The sequence below is a fragment of the Lonchura striata genome, chromosome 11 (assembly GCF_050655825.1).
Source record: "Lonchura striata isolate lonStrDom1 chromosome 11, ASM5065582v1, whole genome shotgun sequence".
Lineage (NCBI taxonomy): Eukaryota > Metazoa > Chordata > Aves > Passeriformes > Estrildidae > Lonchura > Lonchura striata.
In genome coordinates this window covers 3634312-3647884 of record NC_140713.1, presented here as the reverse complement: position 1 = coordinate 3647884, position 13573 = coordinate 3634312, and the positions used below count along the sequence as shown (strand labels likewise).

Genomic DNA, 13573 nt, shown 5'->3' with positions numbered 1-13573 from the left:
AGTGATGATGAATTCTTCCTGCAGCTTCTCGGTGAGCTGTAGTTCAGACAATAAAGAGCTAAACTCCAGTCACACTTTCATCCTACCGGGATATTCACCCCAAGGGTTATGTCATAATTGGTGCCTAAATGGATATTTGTGTCCTTTCCTAGGCTTTCCCTACACCCAGAGCTGTCGCTTGACTAACACCTCCTCGGTGCCAGTGACGTTCAAGCTCCGCGTGTTGGATGATGGCACCCAGCCCGCTGTGAACGTCTTTGATCAGATACACAGCGACAGTGACCCGTCCTGGAGGGAGGGAATTCGTTTTTATGTGGAGCCAAAGGAGTTTACAATGAATCCCAGCCAAGGGACCATCCTGCCCCAGGGACACCAGGATATCGAGGTATGGGAAGAGCCCAGCCACAGATGCTTCAGCACCAGGGCTGAAGCTTCCCTGGAGTGTGGGAGGGCTTTAGCTCTGGTGCCAGCTTTGAGCACTTGGAGCCCTGTGTGAGTGAGAGATCTGCACTGGTGAAAGGCCTCTGCTGGCTGGCTTCCTTGGGATGTTCCTCAAGGAGCACCCTGTTGTTTCCAAAATCACAAGCTGAGATCACATACCATATGGTCAAGTACTGAAGCCATTCTTGTGCTTTTTGAGAGAGATTTCTTTGACTGCAAGTGGGCAGAGGGAGGATGAGGACAGAAGGTGGCTGTTAGAGGAATGTCATTGTAAAAAGCAGTTTGCTTCTCGGTCTCATTTCCCTTCTCCTGGGGAGCAGAATGATTTGTGCTCACTGCAGGGAACTCCAGTGGAGACAAAAAAATGCAGCCATGAACTGCCCAGCACCTGCTGGGCCCCACTTTGCCCTCAGCTTCCTGCTGTAGAGCTGAACTCATTCTGTTCAAGTCAGATTTCCTCTGCATTTATGTCATTGCAGTCAGATGAAAAATTGGCCTCTTAATTTGAATACAGTGGTCCATAGAGCTTCAGTCTAATGTTTTAATTTGGCTGACCTATGCCCTGATACCAAGGTGTGTTTAACAAATCTGGTCTTGCCAGAAGACTTTTGCTACTCTGAGACTGTGCTCTACACATGGGCCAGCAGAAGAATAAAGGCAAAATCTGCCCTTTCCTTACCATGAAACAAGAGCTGGAGGATATCACACGTGGGTAATGAGCTTTTGTAAGGAAGAATTCACTGCTCTTCTCTTCCACCAAGTGACCCTGTGTTCCAACACAGTGATGGAATTCTGTCGGAGAATGCTGGTGGACCTGGAGGGTGTTGGCGAGGGAGTGGCATCACTGGTCATCACAGCCAGGTACCAGCCCTTCCCTGGCCTCCCCCAGCCGCTGCCTTGCACGGGGTTTGCTGGCTGCAGCTCCCAAGGAGAAGTGCTGTCTAATGACCTCCTGTTGTGCCTAGCTGGACATGAGAACAGCGGTGCTTGGACATCAGCCTGTGCTGAAAAGCACCCCTGCTCACTGCCCAGCACGGCTCTGGGCCCTTTCCTAAAGGGACCAGGAATGATAAATTTTATTGGTCTGGGTTTTGGTGCTTGAGCTGGAGCAAATTTCCTGAGGCCTCCTCTCCTTCTTCCTGCAAGAGGTGGAGTTGTGCTGGTTGTGACCACCCTGCACTGGTTTGGGACACACAAAGCAGCCTGCTGAGAGTCAGGGTCTGGTTCTGTCAATGAGGGCACATGGCAGGGGGAAGTGGCTCACAGAAAGAGTGGTGAGGGCAAGGTCTTAGGAGGGGAAAACAGCCCTTGATGAGGCAGGTCAGCTCTAGTTTTCCTCCTTCCTCTGCTTCCTGTTTTGAGCTTTAATGTTCTCAGACTCGACCCAAAAGTCGTTCTTGCTGCAGCAGAATTCCATCCTGCTATGCTGCTCTGGCTGTCATTTAATGACAGGAGGGATGCAGTTCCCTGGTGCTGTTCCCTGTTCCAGGCAGAGCCAGTCAGTGCCTGGGCTGCCATTTTGTCAAGCAAGTGCAACTGGGGGCAGTCAGTGCATGGAGCTGTGGAGTGAGGGACCGAGGGAGCTGTAGGACCTGGGAGGGGAGATCACCCACTCTGCAGGGCAGGGGGTGTCTCATACCCTCCAAGGCTGGGGCAAACAGCTGAGTTCTCAAGCAGGGCAGCAGCACCGTGGGAGAGAAGAGAATAATTTTTACTGAGATGCTAGAGTTGTGTGTTCCTTGAGCCCTAGTGAGCACTGATCCTTGTTGAGAAGGCTTCCCCAGAGATCACTGGGACTGTTACAGGAGTCCTTGCAAGCCCCCTTGGGTAAAGGAGGAGCTGAGGCAGCCCCTGCGGAACAAAGTGCTCTGCCTGGGGCAGTTGGCAGCCTCTGGCGCTGCCGCTCAGGGTTTGCCTCTCCCTTACAAGACATGTTTGACCAGGAAGACTTTGAAGGCAATTTACCACTGTAGGGTTGTTAAATGTCCGTTTGACAGTGACAAATGTGTTATGCTCCATTTCACAATCTTTGGGGGTAAACATTCTCCATTCTCTCAGTGTCTCATTGCCCGGGGTCATCTTTTGCCCAGGTGTCTCGTTCCTGAGCTGCACGTGTACCCCCAAGTCCTGCTGTATGATGAGTGCCGGCCGAAGGTGCCATACCAGAGGAAGTTCCTCATTGCAAATAGCACCAATCTTCTTGGCTGCTACGGGCTTATTCCCCAGGTTTGGCATCGCATCCAACTCCTCCTCTCCTCCTCCTCCTCTCAAATATTACTGAGGAGATATTAGGGTAAAAAAGGGTTTGGATAAGGCCTTGCTGGTTTCTGTTCTGTCTTAAAGATCTGCTGAGAACAGGATCCTACCTGAATGTAAACTTCAGGATGTAGTTTAACTTCCTGAGGATAGTTGATGTTCCAGTCTTCAGGGTGTTTTCTTGTGGGCGATATTAGAGGGTTGTGAAAAGCTGCTGCATCCACAGACACCAGTGCCTGTGCTGGCAGCCTCCTTGCAGGAACCCCTGAGAATGCTAAGCCTACAATTCTTGCATCTTGTTTGTGCCTTTTACCTTTGTCCTGGGGATGTTTAAAAATGTGTGTAAGTTGCTGTTGCGGTGGATGTTAAGGAGTGTAAAATTTCTTCAGAGGTCCCTCTGAAGCTGCATTTGATTCTGTCCCTGCCAGGAACACAAGGAGGACTCTCCTGTGTTCTACTCCAGCCACAAACCCTGTGGGATTGTCCAGCCTCACAGCATTGCAGAGATTCCAGTTACAATTGAAGTCCAAACAGTGGGCAAGCATCTTATCGGCGTGTTTGGGGATGAGAGAAACCCACTGGTGAGTGCAAGGGGAGATGTGTGCCTTTGTGCAACTGCTCCTGGCAGGGTGCAAGGGTACAGGGATTCTCCTGGGGAAAACAGGCACAGGCTGCTGAGGAGGACAGGAGGGATCGGTGGCACAAACAGCTCACACCTTAGAGGTGGTAATCTCAGTGTCTGACACAGAAGGTAGTTCATCTAAGCAGCAATCAAGGATAATTTTAGTTAATTGTTCTTTAAAATGCTATTAACTTTGGAAACACCTGTTTTTAAATGTCATCTCTCTGAGCACAAAAGAGGATGTCAGACTTCTGGGAACCTTGAGCTTTCTGTAAAAGAAAAGAAAGCTGGCATTTGAAGAGTGGTTGCGAGGACTTAAACTTACATGTTTTAATATAAGACATGGAAATGATGGTGCCAAACATCTGAACCTGGGCCATTGTGGCACTGCATGTAAATCAGCAGAAAGGACAGGCAGTGCAGGCTGTGCCAGGGAGCCTGAAGTTTGACAAAACAGTTGCTTTCAACTATCAGGCTGCTTACCTTAAAGAGGAGGGTTTCTCCCCACCAGAATAACCAGTTGTTTAACTGTCAGCCTGGTCTTAACTTGAGATTTCTTGCAAAGATTTTGCCTGTCGACCAACAATTTGTAGTTTAAAAGGTTCTCTTACTTTAATCCTTTTAAATTTGGAGGTGAATATATATTTTTTTCCCCCAAAAAGCCCAGCATTTCAGGTGAAGAGTGGTAGCTGTCCCTAAAGAAATAACTTGAGTGGAGTTGAGCTGGTTAAGCTTTTTTAGCTTTCCCTGTTGTGGTTTGTTTTGTTTTTTTCAGGGTTTTTGGTGGGTTTTTTGTTTTTTGTTTTTTGGTTTTTTTTTAATCTTTCTTGCCTGCTTCCTGGAATAGAGATCAGAATTACGGAGCTCTGGACAGCTGGCAAAAATCTACCCAAGTCCAAGGCTGATAGTGTTTGGCAGGATCCCAGCACTACAGCCTACTTCTCAAAATTTTACCCTCTTCAACAAAGGTCTCATCCCTAAAGACTTCAGGATAGACATTGTAAGCATCTGTGGGGCTGTTTTCCAGGGAAATAGACTGGTCAGTAGCAGCCATGACTTGGTTTTTAAATGTAAGATTTCCATATTGCCCTGTGTGAGAGGAGGCAAGATACTCCAATATTCTATCTGAGCGAGGCAAGAGGAACCTGGCTCTGGAGTGGTGTTAGCTGGGGCACCCCTCAATGAAATCAGTTGCAGAGATATTGGAGCAGAATCTAGTCTGGATTGTGTTGACAAGTTCTCCCTTAATTTTATCTTTTGTCTTCAGCTCTGATATCAAGAGAAACCTGTGGTCCTTTGCTCCCCAGAGAACATGGATTTCCCCATGGTTTCCCTGTTCCATCTTCACTTGCTTTGTGCCAGACTGCTGTTCATAGTAGAGAGCAGGGTGCGGGGTCTGTCCTCAGACTGCTCGTGGGGAGGCATTTTTCACACCTCCTGTGGGTCAGGCTAGCTGGGCTGTCCACACAAAGACATGTGGGGCTGTGCACCCCTGCAGTCTGTGATCTCTGTGCCATTGAAGAGCATCTTTGGGCACCAGCTGCAGAGAAAGGCAGTTTAATATTGGAGGCTGCAGAGGGCAGAAGGAGCTGGGGCTGCTCCCCTGGCAGGGGGAGCAGAGCTGGTGCAGCCAGGAAGGCCTTGTAGGCTGGGCCTGCGGCTGGGTGGGATGTTTGCTGGATGGGGAGATCCATGAGGGGCTTGAGGTTTGTTTTTCTTCATGCTGGGTGTGTTGGACTTGTGGGGTTGGTTAAAACCTGATACTAAGGACTTGTTTGTGGCTGTGGGTAAAGCATTAGGCCATGTGGGAGAGTCCAGCCACAGCCTCCTGGGCCAAGGAGGGGCATGGATTTTCCTCTTGCTGCTATTCCCGCCGTTTGGGGGATAAATGTAACCTCAAAGTGAGGGATTTTTCCAGGACAGCTTTCTCTAACTCCGCAATAGAATTCTGCTTTCAGCCTCTGCAGGGAGCAATGCACCTTGGCTGGGTGGTCATGGTGTGTAAAGGATGGGTTTCACATGCTGGTAGCAGGGAGCTGTGTCTGCACAGCTGTGCTGGTGCAAGGCCTTTCCTCCCTTCTTTGGGCAGCTTCCAGCTCTTTTACCCAATCTGTGAAATCCATGAAAAACCAGATGACAAGAGTTTTAGGGAACAGTGAGCCGTGCCCACAGAGCACATGTCCACTTTTCTTTCTGCTTCCTGTTTTCCTGCTCTGCTCTTACCATTTGGAGGTGACTTTTCCAAAGCAGAGGGTACTGGGGCACCTCTCTACAGCTGATGATTGGTGGGAAGTGAGGGCTTCGGTCATTTAGGGGATGTTGAGAAGCACTGATGGCCCCTTGGGAAAGAATAGTTTGGTGCTGGGGATTTGCACAACTGGTTTTACAGAGATATTCTTCAGGCTCTCAGCATTATCCTCCAGCTGTGTGGTTTCTGGAGTGGGATTGGAGCAGTCCTGGCTTCCTCTGGCCTTGAGCCTTTGTGAGAAGCCAGGAGAGAGAAAGCAGCTTTCCTTGGCACACACTCCAGAGAAAGACTGGGGAAGGAACACTCTCCTGAGGATAAGCATCCCTTGGGTGTAGTAGATAGGGACAGGCGAACGGAAGATTTCGGGATGTGACGGAAAGTAAGACCCCCATCCCCCTCTCACCCTGCAACGTGTTATCCATTACCCCAAAGAATGTAACCACACCTAACCCAGTAGTCTTCCACTCCTGACTAACCCTAGAGACCCTGCCAACCCCCCCTGACGTAGCAGCGTCCCCTAAGACTATTTAAACCCATGAGATGAGATAATAAACGCTTTCGACCATCCACCACATTGGTGTCCTGCGTGTGTCGTTAGACCGAGTGGCCCAGGGGAGACTGGGCTGCCGTGCTGTTCCTTACAACCAGGTCACCGTTGTCTTCATGAAGGCAACATAACTGGTGCTGAAGCCCGGGAATAATTCGCTCGGGTAGCGGGTGTCACCTGGACAAGAGCAGCAGCCAGACCGGTGAAACCGTGTTCTCAGCGAGGGAGATGTCCCAGGACCCGCGGTCGTCATGGATGCCATCGCCAGGGTCGTAAGTGAGGTTCATAAGCAATGGGGCATTGAGTGTAAGCTCAAAGACTTTTATCTTGCTATCGCAAGGCTGCTTGAGCTTGGGGCAATTGAACGCCCTGTGAATGTTTTGCATCCGGAGATATGGGAAAAACGCACAGCCGTGCTGGCCGATGACACGAAATCCTTAGGCAGTGGCAGAAGCCTTAAGGCATGGGGCAAAGTAGAGAAAGCCCTGTGCGGAGCAATAGAAGAGCAGGAGACATGGAGCATAGCGCGTATGTGTTTATTAGTTACACCCAAGCTAGGCGTAGGAGCGGCAACGCAAACCGGCCCTCAGGGCGATCCGCCCGGGAGCGGGGATCCGGGGGGGCCTGGCGCGTCGCCCCCCACCCCGGCCCGGGGCCCGGGACCCCCCGCGGAAACCTCCCAAAAATCCGCGGCTTCCCCACCCGCCCCACCACTGCCGGTCAGTGACCCGCTGCCGGAGGTGCAGCAGCGCGCAGAGTTCTTTTGGCGGGGACTGGCGGGGGAAGCCAGAGGCGCGGAGGCCGCGGCTCGGGAGGAGATCCTACCCACGCCGCCCCCGTATCCCTTTGAAAATGGCGCCGGCAGCCAAGGGGAGGGGCGGGGCGCGGGCAGTCTCGGCACGAAGAGCCCAGAGGCGCGGAGTTCTGCTAATGCGCGTGTGCGGGAGAAAGAGGAGGAGAGCGGCAGAGGGCTCGGAGCCGATCGGCAGCCGCGCCTGACGCCACTACCATGTAAGGGAGAAACCCCCCCCTGCAGGAGGCAGGGCGAGCCCGGGGGGCGGCAGCGGCGCCACCCCCGGGGGGAGGAGCGGGGTCGGAGCCGCACAAAACGGCACCGAGCCCCGGAAGTGCGCTGGCATTCGACTTCCGACTCTGAGTCCAGCAGCAGCTCCGGCAGCTCAGAAGAGCTGCCAGGAGCCAGCTGCGACTCTAAGACGAAGAGAATAGAGCCAACACAATTTAAAACCGAACCAAGTAAAGCTTTAAGCCGCACCAAAAAGCAGCCACAATACGAACCAGCCCAGTTTACTGACTGGGGAGAAATAAAAATAGCCTGTGCCGAGTGGTCCCCAGCGGCTGCCGTACAAACCTTCCCGGTGAGGATCACCGGCCCGGAAGGGAACCAGCAGAGGGTATATGGCCCGGTAAACCCAAAAGATGTACAGTCAATTGTCAAAGCCATTGCAGAAAAAGGAATCAATTCGGCCATGGTCTCCACATTAATCGATGGTCTTTTTAGTAATGACAACCTGCCTCCCTTTGATATCAAACGAATAGGTCGCATGATACTTGATGGTGCCGGAATGATTGTGTTTAGACAGGAATGGGAGGATAATTGTACAAAGCTGTTCGCCCAAGCATCTGGCGCGAGGCAGCCACTACACGGATCGACGTTATCCAGGCTTATGGGAAAGCATGATGATATGATCACGCCTCAGCAACAAGCCATGCAGATGCAGGCTGAGGAGCTCAGGGCGACCACTCGGGCTGCTAGGGAGGCTATTCGTGCAGCCTCCCGGGTCGTGGCCAAGCCGTCGCCGTGGTCCACCGTGAGGCAGGCAGAGCGAAAGCTTCACACAGTTCGTAGATCGCCTGCAGGCAGCGATAGACTCCTCTACCCTGCCGGCAGAGGCAAAGGGCCCCGTGGTATCTGACTGCTTGCGCCAGCAGTGCAACTCTGTCACCAAAGATATCTTACATTCCCTGCCAGCCGGAGCCAGCCTGGCTGACATGATCAGACATGTAGTAAGGGAAGAGCACCTGACACCCATTCAGGCAGCCGTCCACACCCTGACCAGTGCCATGGCATGTTTCAAGTGTGGTGAGGCAGGTCACATCGCGGTGAGCTGTCGCCAGCCGGCACGGCAGCCCGCCGCGGCACCTCCACCCCAAGCACGCCCGAGAGGAGCCTGTTGGAGCTGCGGGAGGAAGGGGCACCTCGCCAAGGAATGCAGGTCCCAGCCCCAGGGAAACGGGAGAGGGATGGGGCGTGCGGGCCGCACTCGGCTCCTCCCGCCGCGAATGCAATGCGGCCCATCTATGCCAACCCCCAGTGGGACGGGGTGCCCTTATACCCCATACCCACACAGGAGGCAGCCAGCTTGGTACCCTCGCCAGCGAATTTCGCAACACAGCCTGCGGTACCTTCGTACCCACTACCACCGCAAGCAGCGCCCGTGCCGCAGGGTCAGCAGGGGATGCCCCAGAACGGGACCCCTGGGTGGCCCTGGCCATGAAAATAGGGAAGGAGCCTCCGAAGCTGGGCGGGACGTGCCGTCTTTATGGCAGTCAGGACCCCCATGTCATAGGGCTTCAGTTTTGGGCAGACACAGGAGCAGACTGCTCGATTTTTCCCCAAGCACTGTGGCCCCAACACTGGGAATGCAAAGAAGTCCCCCCAGTGAACGGAGCGGGAGGGCCATCCCGAGCTTGGAAAAGCACCCAATTAGTAGCCATAATGCTTCATACAAAAAAGGGACCAGAACAAACAGTAGCAATCCACCCCTATATTTTGCAAAACTCTCCACCCCTGATAGGAAGGGACATCCTTGCTATATTAGGAGTCAGGATTACAAATTTATATTAAGGGCCACTGCCGTACACCCACTGCTGCCAATCAAACTGACTTGGAAATCACCAGACCCCGTATGGGTTGAGCAGTGGCCCCTGTCAAAGCCTCGAATGGCAGCCTTGCTGGATCTGGTCAACCTCGAGCTGCAAAAGGGTCACATAGAACCCTCCACCAGCCCGTGGAACACCCCTGTGTTTGTATGCTAGAAGCTACCTTTCTAACCCTAAACGAAACCAAACCGAACCTGACTAACTCCTGTTGGCTTTGTTATGATGTTAAACCCCCTTTCTACGAAGGCATTGCTTTAAACACCCCCTTCAGTTACTCCACAGCTAGTGCCCCCCACCAGTGCAGATGGGACACTCCCCCGCAGAGGAATCACCCTGAGTCAAATCACAAGACGGGGCAAATGTTTAACAATGCAACCTTAGCAAAGCAGAAAGGCAACTTCTACACCGCAGTTGTCAAGCCCAACAGAAAAACCAATAAGTGGGTGGTCCCATCCGCGTCTGGGATGTGGGTTTGCCAGCGATCCGGAGTGAGTCCTTGTGTGTTCCTTGCCAAATTTAATGACTCTATTGACTTCTGTGTCCAAGTTCTGATTGTTCCTAGGGTCCTGTACCACTCAGATGAAGAAGTGTACCACCTTTTCGAAGAACCTGACAGACTCCACAAAAGAGAAATAATCACAGGTATAACTATCGCAATGCTGCTCGGCCTGGGAGCAGCTGGTACAGCCACTGGTGTCTCAGCCATCGCAACCCAACAGCACGGACTCTCTCAGCTGCAAATGACATTTGATGAAGACCTGCAGAAGATCGAGAAATCTATGTCCTATCTAGAAAAATCAGTCTCTTCGCTTTCAGAAGTAATTTTACAGAATAAGCGAGGACTAGACCTCTTGTTCATGCAACAAGGAGGACTGTGTGCAGCTTTGAAAGAGGAATGCTGCTTTTATGCAGATCATACGGGAGTCGTTAAAGACTCCATGGCAGAACTCCGAGATAGACTGGCTCAGAGAGACGGGGAAACCCAGCAGAGTTGGTTCGAATCCTGGTTCAATCAATCACCTTGGCTCACCACTTTAATTTCCGCCCTGGTAGGTCTGCTAGCAATACTGCTTTTAGCTGTTATTACCATAGGACCATGCCTGCTGAACAAGCTGGTCTCGTTTGTTCAAGCCCGTCTAGAACAGGCGAACATTCTGTTCGTGGGCCAGCAACAAATGCTGTAAACCAAAAACTGCGAACACAGTCAGTTGCAAAAGCCTTCGAAACTCACCTTGCGAGAGTTACTCAGGTTTACCAAACCCCTTTTTCCTTACCAAGTAACAAGTTTGTACCTCACTCCAGTGCCTATATCTACGACTACCTCATTTTATTTATGAAAAGGAGGGGGGAGATGTAGTAGATAGGGACAGGCGAACGGAAGATTTTGGGATGTGACGGAAAGAAAGACCCCCATCCCCCTCTCACCCTGCAACATGTTATCCATTACCCCAAAGAATGTAACCACACCTAACCCAGTAGTCTTCCACTCCTAACTAACCCTAGAGACCCTACCAACCCCTCCTGACGTAGCAGAGTCCCCCAAGACTATTTAAACCCGTGAGATAAGATAAACTCTTTTGACCGTCCACCACATTGGTGTCCTGCGTGTGTTGTTAGCCCGAGTGGCCCAGGAGAGACTGGGCTGCCGTGCTGTTCCTTGAAACCAGGTCACCGTTGTCTTCCATGAAGGCAACACTTGGGTTGGGCAGAACTGGGTTAATTAGGTGAGTCCGTTAAAGGAGGGGAAAAGACAAGTTGTAGGAGTTCTGCTGTTGCCCAATACTCTATTTTAGGGATTTTAAGTCTTTATGATTTTTATCATCCCCTCTTTAGTCTTTTTTTCCACAAGACACCAGGGTGTATGGTTCCCATCCTAAATGCATATTATGCTTGTCTTACAGCCTTGCAAACCCCATTGTTACACCATTGAACCCAGAGAAGGAGTGATCCCTGCTAGGGGTCAGGTGCCTGTGACTGTCACAGCAACCCTGGATGACACTGGACTCTTCGCTAACACTATCCAGCTGTTCACTGGGGACAGCCTTTGGACTGCCTGTCGGCTGGTGGCTTTGGGCACTGGCAGCACAATTGTCATAGACAAACCATTTGCCCCAGAGCTCAACCTGGGATGCCAATTCAGGTAGGAGATCTCTCCACTCCCACCTCTGCTCCTGTCTCAACAAAGAGCAGTTTTGCTGTAGTCCTTCAGGCAAGGTCTTCAGTGTCCAAAGCCCTGACTCCCTGAAGGCAGAGAGGTTCCTTTAGAAACATGTGATGGCCAGTTGAGAGTTGTTGGACACCCTCAAAAGCCACTGTCAGAGAAACAAGTCGCTAAATTGCCATTGAATTTTCTTTAGTTCTAGTGTCTTGATTATTACTTGATCAAGTGAGGACATAAATGTCTGTCAGCAGGACAGTGAGTAATGATCAAGTGATGATGGCAGGCTCACAAAAGGTTCCTGAAATGGTGCCCAGATGAGGTGGTCTCTCCTTGTGGCTGAGGGACCAAGGGAAGATGGCATCACACCAAAATGGCATGCAGGGGCCCCGGGAACAAAGAGACAGGAGGGTGACAGTTCCCACCGGGAAGGCAGGAACCCACAGAGCAGCCCCAGAGGCAGATGGAAACTCTCTGGTTTGTGTGGGGTCTGCACCGCTGCTTCCTCACGCTGTTCATGGGCTCTGCTGCTGCCCTGCTCTGCCCAGGACCTCGCTCAATTTTTCACTGCCAGCAGAGTTTGCAAAGTTCACTTCCAAACAGTTTCTTATTGCAAAATGAAGTTTCTACAGATGGCTACCAGTGCAAAACCAAGGCTGCTACCAACGAGAGAGAGGCCCTGCTTCCCTGGTTTCCTCTCCTGGAGCAGGCAGACAATTTTTATCAGCTTGCTGGGATCATCCAGAAACTGCCTCTGAGCTGGCTTTTGGGAATGCCTGCAATCATATCCCCACACACAAAGTCCCCAAGTGCAGGATCTCAAAACTCAGTTACAGTTTTGGGCACAGATTAATACAAAATACAGCAACAGTATGAATCACCCCAGAACAAACATTTTGGAGGAAAACACCAGGTCCTGTTAGCCTTGCCTGGAAAATGCTACATTACCATTATAAACATATTTCTCTTTGCAATAATGACATCAGAAGGGCAGCTTATCAGATACTATTTCTGGTCCACATTAAGAGCTGGAAATGAAGACCTTCTCCAAGCTATTAACACCTCAGGTTGCTCACTGGGAGCAATCTGATGACCAGGGAAATAGCTATTCCCATAATATTTTCCATCCTGCCTTCTATTCTAGCTTCCTTCCCTGTATTCATCGGTTCAAAGTGACAAACAGGGGCCACCATTTCTATCAGCTCTTCTGGAGCGTGGGATGCTACAGCCCACCTGAGGAGGGGGGCCAGGGCATCTCAGCCCTCAGTAGCCCCAAAGATGATTCCCAGAGCCCCAAATGTGCCGCCCCCATGTTTGCGCTGGAGCCACCGTTGATGAAACTGCAGCCAGGCGAGTCTGCGGACCTGGTGCTGCGAGGCTTCTCCCGCGTCGCACAGGTGAGGTGCCCCCAGGGGCTGAGCCTGGGCAACCATCAGATCCCCTCTCCTGGGCTTGCTCCACAGTCCCTCGACGTTAGCCTGGGGAAATGAGCAGGGGCCTTCAAGAAACTGGTTTAAGACCACACGTTTTTGTGGCAGCACCAGTTGCTTTCCCTGCTGGCCACCCCCAGACCAGCTGAGACTTTATTGTGATTCCACAGCTACCAGAACCCAGTGCTGATACCAAAGTAGGGCTGGAAGGAAATACTGCTCTTTTGGGGCAAACAGCATTGCATGCTTAGTCAGCAAAGAAGGGCAGAGAAATAAATTACACTTAGACTAGGAGCCCAAAAAGAAAGTGAATTAAACAAGTGCCAAGTGGTTATTGGGGTGCAGTGTTGCAGACAATTGAGCACAGAATAAACAAGCTGCATCGCAGGAAGAAAAAGGGGCAGTGACCGTAACTCTGTGGCAGGAATGAGGCCTATGGTGGGTGCTGAGCCAATGTCGGGCATTTGCAGGGTGCCCTGCCACCACCCACTGGTGACAAGTGACTCTTGCATGCAGGAGGTGCAGGATTATGTGATGTGTGAAGCTGTCAGAGGGATAGCCAGCAGGAGAGAGAAGATAATAGAAACAGTCCTTATCTGCAAATATATTGATCCCTCCATAGAAATATCAGCCAGACAATTTTCTTTCCACGTGGAGAAGGTAAGTTTTGGGATTGCATCCTGGCATTTAACAGCATGGCTGAGGGGGTTGTGTGCTTGTGTTAAAGCTCCTCTTTACCTTTCCTGAGACACTCTGTAAAGTAAGTGACAACGCTTTTAGAGGCGAGACTGGTATTTAACTTCCCCAAAGTAAAATTACAGCTGCACTGCCAAGGGGGATCGTGGCCGCTTCCAGAGAAATGCTAGTTTCTTTGCTCACTGTAAAGGGAGGCTTTTGAGGATCCTCCAAGGCACAGTGATGTCTGTACACCGATGCTGTAAGGAAGCTGGGAAAAATGGAGATTCCTGTG

At 51.4% G+C, this 13573-nt stretch overlaps 1 protein-coding gene across 1 annotated transcript in view; it reads left to right on the top strand.

Moving 5' to 3' along the window:
• Positions 1–13573, top strand: part of LOC146766352 (axonemal central pair apparatus protein HYDIN-like) — a 78223-nt gene that overhangs the window by 33797 nt on the left and 30853 nt on the right. The window contains 4 exon segments of the mRNA XM_085589338.1: positions 7672–7943; positions 10917–11155; positions 12318–12570; positions 13120–13263. Of these exon segments, the coding sequence (XP_085445464.1) occupies positions 7672–7943; positions 10917–11155; positions 12318–12570; positions 13120–13263 (908 nt within the window).